The 22,357-nt window shown below is 37.0% G+C and overlaps 1 protein-coding gene across 1 annotated transcript; it reads right to left on the bottom strand.

The window, feature by feature from the left end:
• Positions 1-801: 801 nt before the first annotated feature.
• LOC122793767 lies at positions 802-19,105 on the bottom strand. Its single transcript, XM_044061960.1, has 2 exons — positions 18,917-19,105; positions 802-1,756 (listed from the first exon to the last, which is right to left on the bottom strand). The coding sequence occupies exon 2, from the start codon at positions 1,741-1,743 to the stop codon at positions 817-819; it is 927 nt and encodes a 308-aa protein (XP_043917895.1). The 5' UTR covers positions 1,744-1,756; positions 18,917-19,105; the 3' UTR covers positions 802-816.
• Between the last annotated feature and the right edge of the window lie 3,252 nt (positions 19,106-22,357).

Below are 22,357 nucleotides of genomic sequence, written 5' to 3'. Positions count from 1 at the left end.
ATATATTACTAATTACAATTAGGAGGAAAGAGACATTGTTTAAATTTAAATATGGTTTGGAAAGTTTTGTAGAGAAAATAAATTCTTATTCCAGATTTACTAATGGTAAACTCTTTGGAGGCCTCAGGAAACTGTGAGTTTGTGTCGTTCACAGTTGACATAATAAGGTTGTACCCCCAATTTTAGAGAATAATCAGTATGCTCCATATACTACAAAGTAATACTGCAGTTATAATATAATTTGTCTCTGTATATTTTAACTATAATCAAATATAAATGTGTTAAACTATTATCCAATTTAGCTTCATAGCTACATATTTAAAAGACAGAAGTACAACATATGTAGCACTACTATGCATGTTTGTCTCTGTGGGTGCACCTGTGTATTAACCATGAGCAGGTAATAGAAGCATTAATTTCAGTAGCAGTTGATCCATGTATTTTGAAAAGATATACAGTGCAATAATGGTAATGTACACAGTATATATAATTAGTGAGATTAAGAAGCTAACAGGAAGCAACAGATATTATCATAACAGCAGGTGCAATTGTAAATTTTCTATTGTGCATTGCACTTTTACTCAAGCTGATGTACCTGCTCAAAGATGGGAAATATCCAACCTATAGAAGCCATAAAAATGCAACAAGCAAACATCTGCAATTGAGATTAAAAGGATTATCCTCAAGTAGATGTGAATAAAATAAAAACTGTTTTCAAATAAAAAGCAAAGGTGTTAGAAAAATAAAAGTATTTCTTTTCTATATTTCTGTTAACTGTACCTCAACAGGAAGTGGCAAATACAAACAATACGCAAGTCAAATATTACCTAAGTACTGAGAAAGAGCTTCATCTGTGACTGATAGCAGGAGGTAGCCATCAACTGCAAATTCTGCGAATGACAGTCTATAAAACTCACTTATGCCCAAATGAATAAGCCAGTCCTGGACATCTTCTGTTTTCCAGCTATGCAATCTTTTGGTTCTGAATTCTCCTGTCAGTTCTGTCATTGGTGACGTTCGAGGACAAAAGGGAGCCCTAATCAATGAATACTTGTCAATCTCATTACTTAGGTTTCCTATTACTATTGAGCTTTTTTCAGCCAGACTTGTTTTAGCTACCTGAGATCCAGTTAGATCAATAATTCCATGAAATAATGCAGTAAGACCTTTTGGAATTTCAACAGGACTATATAGAACAGGAAAAACTTTAGCTGGCCTTTTTGAACTCTTTGACCTTTCAAATAAAATTTTACTTTCCAGAACTGCAAATGGACATTTAAAATAACTGTGAGAAAGGAAGACTACAGCTGCCTTGCATTTTTCCACAGCATCCAGTCTCTCTGAATGGCCTAATGGTGATGATATATCAACTTCATCTTTGTCATACCAAATATCTTCAGCTAGATTATTCTCTTTCAATTGCCGAACAGTCTCACTAATGAATTTTCTTTCAAGGAATGCAGAATTTGAGGCAGAAGAAATGAAAATAGCTTTGGCATTTTTCCTTGTTCTTGGTTTAGAAGGTGCATTACTTGAAAAGTTCTTTAGTTTTGGATTCCCATTTTGGTTATTTTCAGTTAAATGTTCTTGTGTCACAATATCATCCACAGTTTGAATGTATCTTGTTGAATATGTTTCAAGAACTTGTGCTTGGTCATCACTCTGCTCCATAGTGTCATCCTTTTTTGTTGGCAATGCAGTTTCATCTTCCAAATGTTCTTCCTTTTTTGTTGAGTCTTCCATGGTGGTGCTTTTCCTAATAGAAAAAGTATGACAAAATTATTCATAGACATCATTAAACAAAAGTGCAGTTAATGTTTAATACTAACATATCTCACCTCTTGAATAACAATCCTGTTTTTTTTTTTCACTGCCCTTACTGTCACCAATATCATGAGATACATTACTTTGTATTATCACTGGTTCAAGTAAACTGTTCTACATCTCAACTCTTATTTAAGTAAAAGAACATTTTCCCACATTTCTTGAAATTTGTCATGTTCACACTTAAGACTGTAATGTCTTACTTCTGTTGAACAGTTCACTGTAGTCATATCTCTTTGGATATTTAAGGACTATGTTATATTACTCATCTCTCAGCAGACCTTCACTACATACTCTATTCAATGTCTGCTTGCAAGATTGATGTGCTCCCTATACCAGGTCCTACATGATACTGCCTGTTATACACAGTATTACATTGTCCTTTTCTTTAAAGTGTATTGGTCATCTTCAGTACATTGTCCTTTTCCTTAAAGTGTATTAGTCATCTTCAGAAATATCTTTGTTTTTCAATCAATTTCATTCCCAACTATACTCCTCACTTTTAAGCTGCAAGTTATTTTGCAAAAAAGGAAGACTATGTTGTGGTGTTTGATATTTTAGTTTCACGACTTACTTAGATTTTCTCTGTAACTACACCCACACAATGATCGGGGGTTGATGACCATGATGCTAACTTATTTTGGCCTGGATTTCATGCTTATGTAAAGCATCCTTAAGTAACAGATAGCATCATTTGTATTAGTAACAGTTTTACCAGTCTTCAGATCATCTGCATATATAAATGGACAAATCCTATAAAGGCCTTCCAAATATCAACAAGTACAGAACCAATTGGTAGGGAATCCCCTTTCCATTTCCAGTAATCAGGCCATCTTCGAAGCTGTCATGCACCCATAAATAGCTCCATTAACTTATACGTTGAAAAGGGCAAGACATGAATAACAACATTAGTGAGTGGAAGATTCATAGCATAGTACATATAAGCAGGTATCCAGATTACCCCTAGTATAACTAATCTTCAGAATCAATCTAAGACAAAAAATATTTTTTACATGGCAGTATATCGCACTTGTTTAATATGCTGAACATTAGCTACACACTTAACTGACTCTATGCCCATCAGCTCATGAAAATAATTATACCCATAAAAAACTGAAACTTTGTAGACTTAGCTTTCTATAAGTAAAATAAATGACCCCCTATTGAAATGTCAGCACTTGAAAAGCTGAGTGCCAACAAGACCCCCCCCCCAAAAAAAGAACAAAAACAAAGGAGTAGAATGAATTTTGAAAAATCGCTCTTCTACTTTAACTTCTTTTTGCGGGGGGGGGGCGGGTTAAGCTTCCCCATACCCCCCTGGACTTATATATACCACCATACCTTAGAAAAAAAGGGAATATTCCAAGAAATGTCATCTCACACTTAGTATATGTAAGTTGATTCTTTCAGCCATTCAGTCTCCATATATTAGGACTTGCTCTAGCAGGTCCTGATATTTTGAATAGTTACCAAAATAAACACATAAAAACGTTATACTGATGCCTCTATCCCAGACAATGACCCACTGTGGCCTCACAGGATACAAATCTATATAATCTATGACCGCTCTCACAATGGAAAAGACTAAGGGTGCCACCAAGCAATGTCCCATGTGGAAGATAATCTGTGATCTCACAATGACTGTCAAGTTTAACAAATTTAAATTCCAGCAATAGACTTTGTTTCATTTTCCATTCCTTGGCACTTTTAACATTAATTATGCCTAAAGCCCAAGAAGTCATGGTGGTTTGTCTGCTGCCTTCCACATCTTTCCCTCAACCCATCATCTTCTATGGAAACTCTTTATTTGAAAGGAATCTCCTACTGACTCTGTATATCTCTGAAGTTCATGAGGACTGCATTGTCAATGGACATTATTAAACAGGACAGGATGGACAGATGATTAAGTTTATGTGACCTTTACTTAATGCATCCTGTTAGACCTCTGTTGACTTCTTCAAGCAAAGGGTCTGGCTGACACTGCTGGGCCATGTACTAATACCTCTAGCATCATGCTGGAACTCTCTCTTTCTCTCGCTCTCTGTTGGTGGGGGGGTCACACACCTGTGCTCTAACATCCTTCTGAGGCAAGGCATCATTTCTTTAGACCAAATGAGCTTCTTCAGTGACACAGTACATAGTCCCACGTCACTCAGTACCTTATCCATCCTGCCCAAGGCTAGACAATGTCTTCCTAGCCAAGTAATGGAGTCACTCTGAAACTGGAGCTTTGGAGACTGGACCTCATGAATAGTTATGGGTAAGAATGGACCTGGAACAGAGTTACAGGTAATGTTACATAGCCCTTCCATAAAAGTAAATCCTGCAGTCTGTAATACTGGGTACAAAACCTGTCCAGACCAGCAGACATTTAAAATCTACAGTCATACATTGCTTTACTTGTAGTTTGATTCAACATCAGCATATCAGCAGCTGAAAACCTCATATCCCCAGTCAAAAAGGGGCTTAAAAAGTAGCAGTCAGGAAAAATTATCCTGATGCCCAGTAAGGAATATGTGTCATAATGTGCCCATGGATATGGCCTGTGGGTATCATTAAAAAAATTCTGCATGGAAGATCGTTCTTCCTGTTCCTGTAATTGATTGCTTTGGGAAGCTGTACTCACATGGTGCAGTCATACAGAAGAAACATTAAGCCACAATCCCATCTGCCTGTGTTGGTAGCAGCTCAACTGACTGTAAAATATTTTTTCAAACTTAATGAAAAGAGTGATTTTTTTTAATAAAATGTGCTGTCCAGATACAACTTGTATATTCAGTAATTTGTTCAAGAATGTAAATTTTCTTATAAAAACAAGGCAGAAACATATCCACAAATTGTTCTACATTTTTGTTTCATGTTGTACTTTCTACTGTCCATAAGCCATCTTTTATAGTTTACTCATACAAACATTATTCTAATTTTCATTACAAAACTTGTAAATATATCTCTCTAGCATTAAACACAAAGCACACACTATACTAATTTTATTATGTTCAATGAAAATACAATATTCCTTATAACAGCTATTGTAACTTAACTCCCTGCATCCTAGAAGTTTCTCTATACTCTGACAGAAACTTTTCTTTCTTGCACAGTCTAAAATGTTGTATATTCCTATCTTTGTTAAAACAACCTTCCATTGTATTTAATCATTTACCATACTCTTATTTATTTTATTTAATCCTTTGTTGGCCTGGTTAGTCCCACTAGACTAGTAGTCTCATTTCAGGAGACCACCATACTCTTATTTATTTTATTTAATCCTTTGTTGGCCTGGTTAGTCCCACTAGACTAGTAGTCTCATTTCAGGAGATACACTTTTTTACCATGCTTCATATTTCATTTTACTTAACATTCAATAAAAGTCCCTACCTTATTTTTTTTTTCCTTTTTTTTATTCCTCTCCCAAATAATCCTTTTCTTCAAGACCTTCTCTTTTGCTTCAGGATATAGTTTCCATTCAGTTTCTATGCAGCTTTATCCCACTGTTTTAAAACATATACATATATACATGCACAAAATGTGTGTGTTTGTGTGTGTACATGTGTGCATATACAATTGTTTGTAAAAACACAGATTGATTAAATAATCCACAAACTAAAATATTAGCCAACAACTTGGCTTTGTAGTTTCACAAATGAAGCAAACTTTGTAGTTTCACAAATGAAGCAAACTGTATCTAGTCCATATACCACTTCCACAACACAGGCCTTCTAATAACCAAAAGAAAAATATATACCACTTCCACAATACAGGCCTTCTTATAACCAAAAGAAAAATCCAAAAATGCAGGCTTCTCCCAAGTCCTAAGGCAAGGAAACAGTCTACATGCCTCTCCCAGGCCTCAGTTTCAACTATAAACACAGGCACTTCCATCAAGTATAAGTCTCATGTTGCAGTTTACAGGTTAGCACCAATATGACTTTCTCTTCCGCTTTCTCACAAAATGTTCCCAAGATTTCCTTCAGATAAACCTTAATCTGAGGAATTAACTTCCAGAGAGGAGACATCCAGGCTACCCCTGCTATAGTATGGTAAATGGCAATTAAGACCTCATGACCAAGCAATTTGCTGTGATAATATTCCCATACTCCATACTGCAGTATGCATTCTGGCTACATTTTTAGATGCACATACACATTTTCCATAGCTAATATGTTACGGCTACCCCTCTCCCCATACAAATCCAGGGGATTCAAATCGGTATGATGGGTTGCAGGCCCCAAACAACACATTAGCATTTTTGTTAGACAAAGAGGGTCTGTCGGTCACTATATACTGAAATAGTTCAAGGGACAGTGTCCACTAACAGAACTTGATATTACCATCAGTTTGCCTACTTCACTATTGCACAGGGGCATGCTTTGTTACCTGAGTGAAGTGTCTGCCTAACAAATATTATTTCATAGCATAGAAAGTCCACTTTACTGACAGATGGTACCTCTCAATAACTAAGTACATCCTGCTATCAAAACACACCAGGTATTTCCCAACTTAAATGTTTTTGGATAGGACCACCCCCTAACCTAAGTCTAACTCTTTGGGATATAGGCCAAAACACATAGGAACACAAAGAAGTAAATTGTATTCTTTACTGGTGCATCTGGTACCTCGGCTTACACCTTCAAGGAATAATTAGTACACCACATGGCAAATATTTTATACCACACTTAATTACATTATTGAAAATCAATTAATGAATTCACAAGGTGCAAGTGCAAGAATTTAAAGTGACAATGCATCCCAATGTGCATATTAAATAAATAATTAGAATTAAAATACATACAATTTATTAAAATTGCCTATGCTTCACCCCACATTCATATTAAGGCCCAGGTTTAATCCACTAGGATATAAAGTGCCAAAACTAATAATACACTTTGTCTCTAACACCAAGCTGCTCAAGAATTCTTCCCCCTGACAAGCTGTGGGTTTAGCTAACACACTGAAAAAGAAACTGGAATCTGAATTCCCATGGAATTTTCTAAAATGGTCCTCTACCGGGCTTTCCAATTGGCCCCTCCTAATGCCCTCCAAATGTTCCATAATCCATTTTTTCACTGCCCTTTTAGTTTGTCCTATGTACCATTTTGTGGGGAAACAACCACAACCAATAATGTAAACCACACCCCAAGATTCACAATTATATTGATCCAGGGCCTTGTATGACCTTCCATTTATGTTGACCCCATTTAAATTTCTAATATTGTGGCACATTTTACACCTACCACACAGGGAAACTCCCTTTCCTTACATTTTCCACTTCCACTTTACCCGTGTTAAGCAGTTCCTTTAAATTCCTGAACCTGCTATATGAAAAAGTGACCCTTTCAGGGAACAATCCCTTAAGATTTACATCATTCCTAATTATAGGCCAAAATCTATCTACTAACTTCTTAAGAATATCAGAAAATGGTGAGAATTTGTTCACAAAAAAAATATTCTATCTTCATTTTCCCCTCACTTCCCATCCTAATCTATGTGACCTCTCCCTACATGATTCCCCGCTCCCTCAGTGTAGGCTTCCCCTAAAGCTTTTCTAACTTTATTCTCAGCTAGATTCAATATATTTTCATTGTAACCCCTGCTGAGCAGCTTTAACCTGATCTTAAAGAACTCATCCCCAAGCTTGGACTTGTTTGAAAGTATTATTAGCTATGCATAAATATTCCCGATATGGCAACAATGCCACCAGATGAGGAGCATGCATGCTGTCAGCCATAAGAAAATTATTGACTGCTGTTTCCTTAACAAATGACTTAAACTCAACCTTATGATCTTCTCCCACAAAAAATTCCAAATCCAAATACGACACTGCTTCTCTGCTTGTGTGAAAATTAAACTTCAAACCACAATGGTTGCTCTGCAGATATTGCATAAAATCCTGAAATTCCCCTATATCACCCCTACATATAAAGATCAACTATGTATCTTTTGAACACAACTACTTTTTGCTTGTAAAATTCAGTATTATAAATATATGAATTCTCAAACTTATTCATAAATAAATTGGCATAAGCAGGGTCATATGATGCCCCCATTGCCGTACCTTCTTCTGTAAATAATACTGGTTATCTAACTTAAAGCAATTGTGTTCCAATGAAAATACCAGTAAACGAAGCAAAAAGTCCATGTGTGGGCCTTCGACAAACATTTTCATCACCACTTCCATCCCCCATCTGTTCCGGATACTAGTGGATAAAGACTTAACGTCCACACTTGCCCAGTAATAATCACCATGCCATTCCATGCCACCAATTAAGTCAGAAAGTTCCTTTTCATTCTTGATATGTGACATGATTTTGTTCAAATTACCTTTAAGCTGGTAATCCAAAAACATACCCACATTCTGTAAGTATGCTCCCCCACCTGATACTATTGGCCTACCGGGCAGATTATCTATACGTTTATGAATTTTGGGTATCAGTACGAATTTGGCATCCTTAGGATTCCTAATATGCAACTTCTTAGTATCAGAAGAAGAAACAAAATCAAGCCTTACCCCTCTCTCTAAAATATCCAATAGCTGGGAGTTGAATTCACAAACAGGATTGTTAGGCAATGCCTCATACACCATAACATTTTAAGAAGATCCCTAGCCATCCTATTATAGAGATCTCTAGATAAAACTACCCAGTTATCTCCTTTATCTGCCTGAGTAAATGCATATTTTTTTTTATTTTTCCTTAAATGCTGTAGAACATCCCATTGCTTTTTATTTAAATTATGTTCCTTCTTAGGCCTTTTGAATTTATTATATTCTACTTCCAATTGTTTGCAAATAACATTTTCAAACATGCAGATACTTACAGAAGTTTTTGGAGGTGAAAATGTACTCTGGTACGGTACTTGAGGTACTTGTAGCCTGCCATATCCAGTAACAAAGCATGCATCACAATCCCCAATACCCTCTGTGGCATCAAGACATTCCCCAAAATCAAACAGTTCATTTTTATAAATGGACAAATTAAGTAAAGAATCATCAGCATCATAATTTAGATTTTCATTCACATTTACATTTGCATTGCTTTCTTGGGTTGATTCGTTTCTTCTATTATCAAAAAATACCTTCAAGTGCAATTTGCGACAGAAACAAATAATCTCAAGCGTTAGATCAGCCAAGCTAGGAAAATTAGTGGGGATGAATTTAACCCCTTTATCCAATAAAGACACAATGTCACTATTCAAGTTCAAATCCGATAAGTTAATTTTCAAACTTATGGAACCATTTCCGTTGTCATGAGCATTTACAAAAAGTTCAGAAGCAGGTATAGATATCAGTCCCATACTATACAAAGCACCTGTTCCACCAAACCTTCTCCATCAGGATGAATTCCTCCTTTTCCTGTTCTTGCTGTCCACATTCGAATTTCCCTGCCATTTATGACCTCAGCCCTTAGAACCTTCAGTTTTCCCCCTCTGAGCTGTGGATTCCACTGTTTCCTCATTCAGTTCCTCAAAGGAAACGCTCTTCTTACTATTTGATGCTGTCTCTGTTGAAGAGAGGGAGGAGTCCCACTGATTACATCCTCTCCCATTGGTTCGGCGTGCTGCCACTCTCCTCCTCATACCTCTGCATTGCCATGCAAAGATCAAACTGTTTTTATAATCATTAATGTCCCTTTGCAGTTTGCCTTTCTTGTGAAGAGTAACAGACTCTTGCACCTTGTCTACCCTCAGTTTGATATCTTTAAACTTCTTGAGCAGCTTGGTGTTGTTAGAGACAAAGTGTATTATTTATTTTGGCACTTTATATCCTAGTGAATTAAACCTGGACCTTAATATGAATGTGGAATGAGGCATAGGTAATTTTAATAAATTGTATGTATTTTAATTCTAAGTATTTATTTAATATGCACATTGGGATGCATTGTTACTTCAAATTCTTGCACTTGCACCTTGTGAATTCACTAATTGATGTTCAATAATGTAATTAAGTGTGGTATAAAATATGTGCCAAGTGGTGTACTAATTATTCCTTGAAGGTGTAAGCTGAGGTATCAGATGCACCAGTAAAGAATATGATTTACTTCTTTGTGTTCCTGTGTGTTTTGGTCTGTGAAGTAGTTTGTGTTTTTTATTTTACTTTGGGATATAGGGTAAACTCATTAGTAAAAAGTATTGTAGTGTAAGTTTAACTTACCATAACAGTAGATGTTCAAATGATCACTGCTGCAGTAGTCTTAGTTATGTAGGTTGTAGGTTATATTCTGCCAAGGATATAATGACCGTCCATCTTCCAAAGCTACAGGGCACTTTCCATGCACCCAAACTGTCAAGCAGCTCCAGCTGAGCAAACTAAAAGACATGTTTGGATACAAAGCCCTTCAGAGCTTTCTGCAAGCAGAAAGAGGGAGGCTGAGCCCAGAAAGTACTATACTAGGAAAAAAAACATAAATGTCCACACCGTGGCATAAAAAAATGCATAAAAACACTTGGGAATGTAGGGAAGGATGCTGTAACAGTGATCATTCGAACATCTACTGTTATGTTGAGTTCACCTTACGCAACTGTTCATCATACTGATCTTTGCTGAAGTAGGCTTAGCTATATGGGTAGATTATCATAGCTAACTACATTTAGGAGGTGGAAGGAGTAGAGTCCAGGAGGCCCTAGAGAAGCTTGATCTAGACCTACAGAAGGAGTCAAACTTATCGTGCTTTGTAAAAGTATGTACAGAGGATCAAGTAGCCACTTCCAGAATATTTCTAGAATCCAACTCTTTCCAAAAAGCCATATATGAACCCAAGGTCCTGGTAGAGCAGGCTTTGACCATGCCTGGAATAGATTTGTCATGTTTAAAACAACAAAAATAATAGTCTTAGACAGCCACTTGGAAATTGTCTGTTTGATACAGATTGTCCCTTCTTCTTAACCTCACAAGAAATAAACAATTGATCTGAAGACCAGAGAGATATAGTTCTGCCATGACAGTACCAGAGTTGTGTGTGGACAACCAAGTTATGGAGTATCCTTTCTCCCTCAATTTTAGATTCAGTAAAGAAAACGGGGAGATGGACAGTTTGGCTGAAAGTAAACGCAGATATCACTTTAGGCATAAAAGAAGGATTAGTTCTCAAGGAAACTCTGTCCCTGTGAAAATGGGGTAGGGTTGACTCACTATAAGAGCCTGCAGCTCAGATACCCTTTTTGTAGAGGTCAGAGCAATCAGCATTTTTTTCTCTGTTTTCAGAACCTCTAATCAGCCAGATTAGCTGGTTCAAATGGCAAGTGTTAGCTTCACTAAAAGAAAATTGCAAAAACTGCAAAAAGTCACACAGGAAGCCTTTTCCTCTGTTGAAACATGGTTATCCGATGCCCAATTAATACTCAACCCAAACAAAACTAAACTACTCATCTTCCAACCCACCAAACATACTCAAAACAACTCTCACTTTAACATCACAGCAAAAGACAACACCACTATATACCCAACTGAACACACCAAATTGCTAGGAGTGGAAATAGACAATAAACTAAAATTTGACATTCACATATCCATGACCATAAAAAGTCCACAAAAACTAGGAGCATTATACAGAAATAAACAATTTCTCACCAAAGCAGCAAAGATTTCAATAGCAAATTCCCACCTTATCTCCACCCTACTATGCCTCTCCAGTATATACCAACCTAAGACAATGTGATCTAAACAAGCTAGAGACCTGCTACAACAAAATCGCAAAAAAATACAGGGGGGCATTCTACTGTAGTCACCACTGTCTCTCACTTGCTGAACTGGGCTGTCTTGAACTCCCTCACCTCCTTAAGTGGTATCAACTCTCAGTCGCCCACAAACTAGTAAACCATCCACTAAATGTCCCATCCCTCCAGAATCTACTCCAACCCTATCGCACCACCAGACCACTAAGATCCAGCAACAAAAATCACTTGCAGATCACTAAAGCCAATAACTCTGCTGGTGAAGCACTATTCTCCCATAGCCAAATTATGGAACTCACTCCCACCCACACTTACCTCCGTACCATCATGCACCAACTTCAAAACTTTTATGAGCACCTAAAAACATGCTGGCTATGCCCTTGCAACTCCCACTCTAATATCATCCACTCCATCCAACTACTACCTTTCTTTCACCTCCACTAACTACCTTGATGATAGCAAGCTCAGATGCTCATAAGCCTAGTACTTATTATACAGCAGGAACTTCTCATTGTTACATTTGTTAATGCCTGTTATGTACTTCACAGATAAAGATTCTAGTTGTCTACTGATGTACTATGTTCTTCATCTGTAAATATGTTGTAAGTAATTTCTATGTTAAATTGTTAATCACTATGTAATCCAATGTAACTACTGTCTGTTTATTTTACTGTGGAGCTTTTCTCCCCGGGCCTCCGCTGAAAATGGACCCACGTCCAGTCGGACACTCCCGGTCAACAAATTTAAATAAATAAAATAAAATAAATAAAAATTAAGATCCCAAGGAGGGGCCACTAGTTTACTTGACGCCCTCTTATGCAAAACCCTTTTCAAGAATATTTTGACATGAGACTACCTTGAAAGAGGAGGCTCTATAGGCGGACATGCTGAAATGGCCAACAAATGAACCCTGATAGAGGAATAAGGAAGGCCATAGAACAGTAACTCACATAAATATGGTAAAAACAGAGAACAGCTAGCCCTGGATGAGTGCTGGTTATTTTGTTGTCATCACCTAGAAAACCTTGTCCATTTGTTAATATATGATTTACTAGTAGCAGGCTTCTTTGTCTCTATTAGTACCTGCTGTACATCCACAGTAAACAGGTACTTAAAAGGAATTCAGATCTTATCATCCAGGCAGTAAATTGAAAACGCCGGATGTCAGAGTGTATCAAACATCCTTGTTTTTATCTGAGCAGATTCAGTCTGTGAATAAATTTGTGGTAACTGACCATGGCCATTTCTGAAAGAAGGGAGAACCACAGTTGCCTATGTCAGATGGGAGTCACCAGAATGATCTGAATCTTCAAAGTACCTTGGGTGTTAGTGGAAATGGTAGAAAAGCATACAGCAACATTCCTGTCCAAAGAAAAGAAAAGGCATCCGTCTTCCAGGCCTTCATGTAAAGAGTGCTGGAATAGAATCTTGACAGTTGATTGTTCAAAGGGAAGCCAAAAAGGTCTACGTGAGGAACTCCCAACAGATGGATCAAATGTTGGAAGACCCCACAATATAGTTTCCATTCATGAGGGTCTGCCCTGATCCTGTTCAGCTTGTCTGCCCCACAATTTTGACTCTGACAGAATGTAGGATGCGTGTAGATTAAGACTGTGCTGTAAAGCTATATCCCAACTAACATGGCTAGTCAGCAAAAGGGGTGTGACCTGGTTCTCCCTTGCTTGTTGATGTACCACGACTGTGGTATTATCTGAAACCACTTTGAAGAAGTTCCCACTTGGGGAGAAGGAACTGGTTTCTACCAGTCCTTTTCACAGCATATGATGAAGCGCAGGTGAAAACAAAAGAGTCTGATTTGTAGGATGAGGAATGATGCCCTGAATGGAGAAATGTCCTCCCACTGCCATCTGTAACCTTGATGAAAGCTATTCAGAGCCCATAAAAATGGAGAGTAACTTTCTGGAAGAAAAAGGTGGCCAGGGTGAGAATGGGTCACAAGGTCCCTTGAACAGTCATTCAGACATATTGAACTGTCATTGGTTTTGGGAGGTTAGAAACTTCTTTTTAGAATTTCCTTGTCATTCCTTCTTAAATGTCTGTTTACCTGAATTCTGTTAAGACTGTTTATTCTGTTTTCTGCAAAAAATGGAAGAGTAGAAAGAAAATCCCTTGCACAATTTGAAAAAGGAAAGCTTAAAAATCTTGGAGATTCACTGGATTCAGCTTGCCCTTCTCATCACACTTTTTGATCACCTCTGCAGCAGAGGGGCAAACACTAAAAATCTATCCAAGGGAGAATTTAAAAATCTCCATTTCAACATCATCTGAAAGGTTCTGAGAATGTAGCTATGCAAGCCTCCTTAAAACAGTACCAGTGACCATAGCCTGAAAGAAGTATCAACAGAGTCATAAATACACTGCAAACAATTAGTACTGACCTGTGCAAAAGAAGAAACTAAAATATGTAAATCAGATTTTTCCTCACAAGAAGAAACATGCAGATAAAAACATTCCTCATATTTTCACAATTTGTCAGAACAAACATTAGCATATGAACCTGACAATTCAAAATTCTGAAAAAACAAAGTTGCAGAAGTATATACTTTTTCCCAATACCTATCAATAATTTTCCCATCCTTATCAAAAAAGAGTAGGACTGGAATTAACTAAGTGCTTAGCAGCAGTGGGATCAACTAAGGCTATAGCTGCTGGGTCAGGTTTGGAAACAGTGTATACAAATTTAAAAGACTGAGGTATTTCATATATCCTATCTGCCTTTTTAGGGGCAGCAGGATGACTAACAGGAACATTGCAGATAGTAACACACATCCTCTAAAGCTGGCAGAACATGAGGAGTGGGTGTAGGTTCTGGAAAATCCTTTTACAAACCTTATAGTATTATCTGAGGGACTAAGAAACCTCAGTGTTCTCTCACTGAAAACACTGGCATATTTTAGCAATATTCTCGGAGAAAAAGAATCCCCCATAGGGAGAATCAGAAACTGATCTCTCCTCTAAGTCTGGATCAGAAATCTGAGGAAAAAACCCTAGAACTGTCCCTGCATCTTCCTGCTCAGATTCAGAATCTTGAATCTCTTCAGGAAAAGAGGAATCCCTCTTTCTTTTACCAGAAACTACTTCACAAGAAGGATCAATAGCCTGAATTACACCTCAAGCCAGACCCAGTAAACTAGTCCTATCTAAAGAATGTTTTAGAGACATGCTTTATTTTCTGTTTCATTTTGACAGCAAAAAAATGGGACAGCCATGTAACTAAAGGCAGCAGCTGCTTCCCCAGGGATGAGCACAGCATTCTGACACAACAGGAAACTTTCCTTGTTCCTTCTCCCAGGAACAACAAAATGACTTTCCTTTGCCCATGCAGGGGAATCCAGCAGCCACAGAGGATATGGCTAACCTCTGCTTCAGAGTGGTTATAGGTGCTTCAAGAGAGGAATCTGAGGTAAAAGATAAGAAGTCTGAGGTACAACAATTGGCCACAGCAGAGTCACCCACCTGTGGCTGAGGAGAAGTGCTAGCCTGCTGTGGTGGCAAAGGCTGCCTGCGTAACTTTTTCTTTTTGTGGCTGAAAGAAGGATTGATGATGGAACTTGGTAGTTTGTTCCATGGTCAAGCTGAAAATGGTGACTCTTTCCTGTGGAACACAAGCAGCAAATGCTTATAAAACTACCAGTCCACAAAAGGGACTTTTTTACTGAAAAATACAGTAAAATGCACTTTCAAACACTATGCCAGTCCCACTAAGGAAAAATATGCACAATTTCTCCACAGAAAATAAGTTTTCAGATAGTTACTACTTTTAAACTGACAGAAACAGTGATTGCTCTGTTAGAAGTGCATTAGTGTCAAGACAGTATGTTAAAACACAACACTTCTAGCTTTAAAGTAACTTTTCTGAAGAGGAAAGTAATAGAGCAATACATTTAAGAAAATGGACAGTGTTTCCCCCAAAGGAAACGTATTTGCCCAATAAAGGAAACCACAAGCCATTAGGTGAGCCTCAAAAGCCTTACTCTTCAGTGGCATTAAAGCTCTGAAGACCTTTATCCTCAGATTTGTCTTTCAGTCAGCCCAGCTCAAGCTGCTTGGCAGTTTGGGCAAGTGAAGGCTGCACTAAAGCTTTGGAAGCTGACTGGTTGTTATATCCTTGGCAGGATATAATATATGGTTAGGTCTACTGCAGCAGTGATAAATATAATGAATATTAAGTTGTTAATAACACATTTTCAGAACAAAGGATCCTTTTTAGCTCATTAATAGCGATATCAGTTCAGCAGATCATTGTGCATGAAATGGGCTTTTCCCTTATGAGATCTATTAAAGGACAGAAAATAGTTGCAAAACTGGACACAAGCTTTCTGTTGTATCCAGTGAGTCCAAGTAGTCGTCATCTGTCCCTCGCTAGAGGGTACAGGCCAGCTTTTTATGGTCTCTGTCTTTTCTAGTTGTGGACTTCCACACCTCTTCCTGTAAGGTTCCCCAAGAAATTAGTTTCTACCATACCTAGTTCACTTTTCTTAGCATTTACAGCAAGACTGTCTGTTGTATGAATTCTATCACAACCTCTACTTTAGATAAATGAAATTTCCTCTTCCCTAAATGAATGACCATGTCATTCAAGTATGACAGTCATCAGGAGTGGGACCTTAATATTTCATCCATCAAGCTCTGAAAAGTGGCTAAAGCTTCATGAAAGCCAAATGGTAATACCATGAACTGAGAAAGAACATAGCTGTTTTTTTTCTCTTTGGCTAAGGAGGTGTGCTCTCCACCTGTATCCCTTTGTCAAGTATAGTGTTGTCAACTATCTGCCCTTCCCTAAGTTGTCCATCAACTCATCAGTTCTGGTCATGAAATGGTTATCAACATTTAAAATGCTATTCAGTTTCCAAAAATAATTACAGACTCTAATAATCTATCTAGTTCAGGAACTAGCACTACTGGGCTGCCACACTCATTCTGGCTATCCTTTATCAGACCTAATTTGATTTTTTTTTAACTTCTGTTATTGTTTCTTTCTTTTTTAACATTGGTAGTCTATATGGTATCAGTCGAACCTTCATCCCAACTGGTTATTTCTATATTATGTTCTATTAATTTAGTTGTTTTAATCATTTTTTTCTCACTCCCTACTTTTTTTTTACTTTTAACAAAGACTCATTTATCAGGTAAACATTCCCTGGGCACTCTCTTGTAAGAAATGTAGCTTGTAAGCTCTCTGTAGAATTCTCTCTGCTTCTGTACATGACTTTAACATATTGGTGTGGTAAATCTGTTCCACCTTTCCTTTTTCCTATCTAACCTCACAGGTTGCTAAAGATATTCATTCCAGTGGCTTAAATGGCCCCTGTCATTTGAATAGAAATCTGTTTTCTCTAGAGGGCACTAAAACTAGTACTTGATCTTCTAGCTAAAATTTTTAATGTTGAGCATTTTTTATTACAAACCCATTGTTACAGCTTCTGACATCATGTTACACTTTTCAATGGTGCCTTTTCTACTTTCCAAGTTTCCTTAGCAATATCATGATGTGAAAGTTTAATTTATTATGAAACATTAATATATCTAAAATTGTACAGCATTTCATATGGATATTTAAAAGGAGACCTTATTCAAGTATATAAACCATTATCTGTGGGAACTTTTGGGGTTATCAAAAACTAGCAGAGAATCGTCACACAGCCTTGTGTAAGAGAGTATATAGGAAAAAAAGCTATAGTAACAGTATCTCTAAGAGACAAGCTGAAAACTAGAATATAGTTCCAAATTATATTAAAGCAAACATCAATTTAGATATTTTTAAGAACAACTTGGACAGTTGTTATGGGGATGAGCATTTTGGTATATTAGCAGACTCAAAGAATATTAATGCCCATGCCTGGATTATCTGTATATATCAGTGTGTAAGCAAACTTCACAGATGTCTGCCCTGTAGAAGTTTAAATGAGGTAAACTTCAAAGAGATTTGTGGCATGTCCTTGACTGCATAGGAGTATGGGTCCATATGATATATAGGACAAATTTGACCAGAGGCCATGTACATCTTGTTAACACCCACCCTCAGGCTCTACCACATTTCACAAGGAGGGTAATGCCTGTAAGTATAGGAGGAAATTTAGGGGCACCTATCCAGCTGTCCATGACATGTTTGAAGGATGACAAGGAAATGGAATTGTATTGCTTGACATGCAGGGAGAGTCTGCTGCAGACGGGTGGGGTGTACTGGATGATGAAAATATATCTCCATCTAGTCATCTAGTTTTATTTATTTATTGATGAAGGCTGAGATCTCTGGTTATGGTATTGGTATTGGCTGCACAATTTGATTTGTTGATGAAAGGGAGGTGGAGAAGAACTGGGACCCCAAGGACAGGGAATGCGAGGCACAGTTGCCCCCTCAGGAGCCTGTATGACAATGAAAACAAAGACAAGGACTCCAGTCTCTCCTGCTAGTTACATTTTTTTTGAGACTAGTGCAAACAGACATTAGGGAAACAAATGGTTCCAGATTTTACTGTCATTATTAATGACTTTCCACAGCATGGAGTTCAATGCTTTATTGCATATCTCCACTAATTCATCAGTTGGCAAACTTTAAATTGATGACAACATTTGACAGATCTGCCTGAAAACTTCACTGTAGCCAGTCCCACAAAGGTTTACTAGCACAACTGTTGATATTCTATGTGTACCAGGCATCATGGTAATCAGTCCCATAGGTCCAGTCACAAAAATTCCAATCAATATCTCACAACTGTCCCCATTTCAATTGTCTGAATTTTGTTCTATCCCTCCTAAAATTGATTACTTTTTTGAAAAGCAAAAAGATAGTGGACTGCCTACTACCTTTCTATTGCAATTAAATTAATAACAATGCTACAGCAACAACATTGATAAATACTTAAACTCATCAAGATGTTGTCTAACCTTTAAAAACAACTGTGTAACTCAGATTTTAACCTATTTTTCAAGATACAGAGCAACAAACGATGTACATACAGATTAAATATCAAAATGATATACATTGTTTCAAGGACGGTTTACATGACCTATAAATAATTCAGCCTGCGATGTGCACTGTTTTAAACATTTAATTTACCACCTGAATACAGGTACTTCTTTGTTGGCATGCAGTTATCACATCCCTATTCCACCTCACACATACTTTTATGGGTTTTTAATGCATTTGTAATCAGATACGTTTCTAAACGTTTAAGGAAAAATAAACCGAAACAAGTTAATAGACACTAATGCACTACACGAGATTAAGTATATTTGTGTTTTCGGAAGTGATTTACCTATTTTGAATATTTGAAAGAACTAACACGGCGACACCAAATAGTACAAAGTCTGCTCTTCAGTATGTTTATAGAATGGAAGACTTCACAACCACCCACCCCCCCAAAAAAAAAAATAATAATAACAATTATAGTTATTCTCATACCATTTGTTTCTTTCTGAAGTCTTATTTACAGCAGCCTGCTGTTGACGGTTTCAGAACAAGCAGTTAGTCTTCTGACCGAGATAATCAAACAAATATTTTAATTAAAAATATATACATAAGCGCTGATAATATCCCGTATAGTTCATTAGTGATGACTCCCCATTTCTTGCCCTGAGAACTAACCGCGGCGTTAAAACTTAGTTTAGGCAACCACGTGATGATGAAGAGGTTTATCTGTTACCATAGCAGCAACCAGGCAGTTCCTTAAAGAAAACACGTCTTGAGATACCGTCTACGCAATCAATAACCTTAACCTGCCAGTCAGGAGTTGTAATGGCAATTTGATATGCTTCTATTGAAAGTCTTAGCAGGACGACCTGTAAAACAACGCCCCCTTTTTTCAAGCATTTTAGGGATAAATGCTGTCAGTGAATTGTACTTAACTTTAGGCTATAACTGTAGGTAACTAGAATGGACAGTGGGTAATGCGAGGTTCTACAATAAGTCCAGTGTTACTTGCCGAACTAATTTGCAAAAATCTTCACAAAAAATAAAACAGTTTTAGTAATCTGTTAAACGCATTTTTAAAAATGTCATGTTTAATATTAATTATGCTTATACTCGACATTTGCAGTATATCATGTAGTTATTTATTTTATTTAAACTTTGTTGGTTCCACTCGGACCATTTCAGTCTCGTGGTTGTACAAAGAGAAGAACAATGTAATATAAGCAATGTAAACATAATGTTCAGTAAACATCTATTAGAGTTATAATGCTGTACAATAAAAGAATAACGTTACATAAGAATATACAATGTAAAAGATAAGAGAAGAAAAAAGAAAAAAAATGCCGTATAGCAGTCTGAAACTGCATAACGTTTGTCATGGTGTAGTAGTTAACAAGACTACAGAATATATGGCTGGATGAAATAGGGATCTATGGGGGATATAGGTGGGGAAACATTTATATTTAGCAGTATTAAGCAGATTTTTAAGATTATTCTTGGAAACTGTATAGGATTCATTCCCTGCTGTGGCAGAGGAAGCAGTTTCCAATAGTTTGGGTACTAGTACCAAGCACACAACACTGAATGAAAGTTTGTTGTGAGGAGTTATCATACATAGCACATTGGTGGCTATCGGCCTGAGACTGTAATGACTTTACTACATGAGGTAAAAAAGGAAAAAATATCTACTTTGAGAAGTTTCAGAAATAGGGATTCTAGTAGTAGACCTGCTTTTCACTAAACAAGGAGCCATTTAATGTTAGTTAAGACCAGGCAATGATGCAAGAGAGAATGATCTGCAGATATATTTGGTGTTTTATATATATATATATATATATATATAAGAATTATTATTTTTGTATGCTATTCTGAGTCAGCTGCAATGCGGGGGAGTAAATATTTGATCTGGAATAATGGAAAGATTTTATTATTATTTATTAACCATTTATTTACTAGGAAAGTCTGCCTGGGACAAAGCCAATTTTCAGTAGACACCCCAGGAGCAATGCTCCAGACACATGTCTTTGGAATGTGGGAGGAAACCCACATGAATGCAGGGATGACATGCAGACTCTGCACAGAAGGCACCCTAACCGAGAATTGAACTGGAGAACCGCATACTATGAGGTGATAATGCTAACCGTTTGACCACTGCACCACCCTTTTAACTTATAGCTGTTCTTCCCTCTGGTGAAAAGTAATGTAATATTTTCCCAAGCCACAAGAGTAGTTTGTTTAGTTTTACTTTTGTTTCTTTCAAGTGAAATTGAAAGTTTAATTTTCCACCTAAGCATATTCCTACATACCTTGAATATATCAGTGGTTTTGATAACTTCTTTATTACTGTACAAAATATATCAGTCTTTTGAAATCAAGGCAAATTTGTTTGGGGTTCATAACAGAATGAATGTAGTTTTATTTTGATTGAGTATGAGTTCCATTTTGTACAGTCATGGAAAGTTGGAGAAGGTCATTTTCACAAAAGTCTGTTATTACTGAGGGGGAGGGATCAGATCTATGAATAGAGAATGCTTTATAGCCTGAGAAGGTCAGCAGAGAGTTGGTTTACAAATATTAAGAGTAGGAGTAGAAATAGTGCAGGTCCTTGATGAAAACTGTTTTTAAAAGTAGCTGAGCTGAAGAGTAAGTGACCAAGCTGAACCAGATGGTTGGTTTGCCACTGGTGGTAGCTGCTAGGAATGTGTTAAAGATGATAATATATTTAACTATGTCAAAGGCCTTGTTAACGTCAATGAATAATGCTTCAACGGAAAACTTTTGTCTATATTGACCACAATATCATCAATAAGAGTCGATATGGTTATCATTGTATTCCTTCTTGTTCAAGAACCATGGAATTTTAAGTACAGGCTTTATTAATGGAGCTTTCTGATTGGGGATATTAACTTTTGTTTTAATGATAGATTAAAGATGTTGCATAAGGGGATGATGAGGCATTCTATAGTTAGGGATAGGAATCACATATACAAGTTGTCTGCCTAGTGGGGACATCATGTGGGATTTTGTCTAATAATTTTTTTTTACTTATATATTTTTAATGTATCAAAAGGGAGTCTGAAATCTGGAGAGAGTGAGTGAAGAGTTTTTTTTCCTAGAGGGATGGGGATAATTGGGTCTGTATAAACATCATTTATTCAGGCAGTTAAACCGATTTCATTCGCCACAGTTACTGAGCAGGCTGTTCATATATGGGCCATCCAGCACATAAACCCAAATCTTAGACTTGTACCCCTTCTACTCAGGCATGGCTAGAAATTGACCAATGAACTTGAGTTTGCCTGCAGGCCTGTACATTTAGATCTTTGCATCATGCAACTGTGGGCACTTTAAGAAACATATATAGCTATGTGATATCACAGCAATATTTTTATAAATCCTGAAACTCACTTGCGTTCCAAGAATAGGAATCTCAACTGCCAGTTTGCTGTATTATCAGACAAAGTTGTGACTAAACCCTAAACATTATTTTCAGCCTAATTTTTAGTAGGTCCTCTTTTACCAAGTTTGTTTTACAACCAACATTATCAGTCCAGTCTTTTAAATCTCTTATGCCTTCTACCACAAGCAGCACACTGCTGTGACTCAGTATGAAAATGTTTGCATCTCATACTTTTGTCAAGCTTATACTCATTCTGCTTCTAGTACATTTAGTTTGACCAGAATTATTCCTTTTTTTAAACTTGCAATTAGATTTGGTTTTTACCTCACCCACATTTGTCATATTTAAACTAGCATTTTCCTTCTCTGATTCTGCCTCTGTGGTGATTTGTATTATCTTTTCTAAATTCAAATTTGCTTCTAGTTGCAACTTGTCAGACACTTCCACATCAGCCAGCCCAATCACAATTTTGTATCTGATTTGGTCATCTTTTGTGCCTTTAAAACCCACAATATTTATTCATTGGATACAAC

Source organism: Protopterus annectens, chromosome 2.part0 (assembly GCF_019279795.1).
Source record: "Protopterus annectens isolate FY-2018-M chromosome 2.part0, PAN1.0, whole genome shotgun sequence".
Lineage (NCBI taxonomy): Eukaryota > Metazoa > Chordata > Ceratodontiformes > Protopteridae > Protopterus > Protopterus annectens.
Note: the sequence above shows the minus strand (reverse complement) of the source record. Positions and strands in the feature narration are given on the sequence as shown.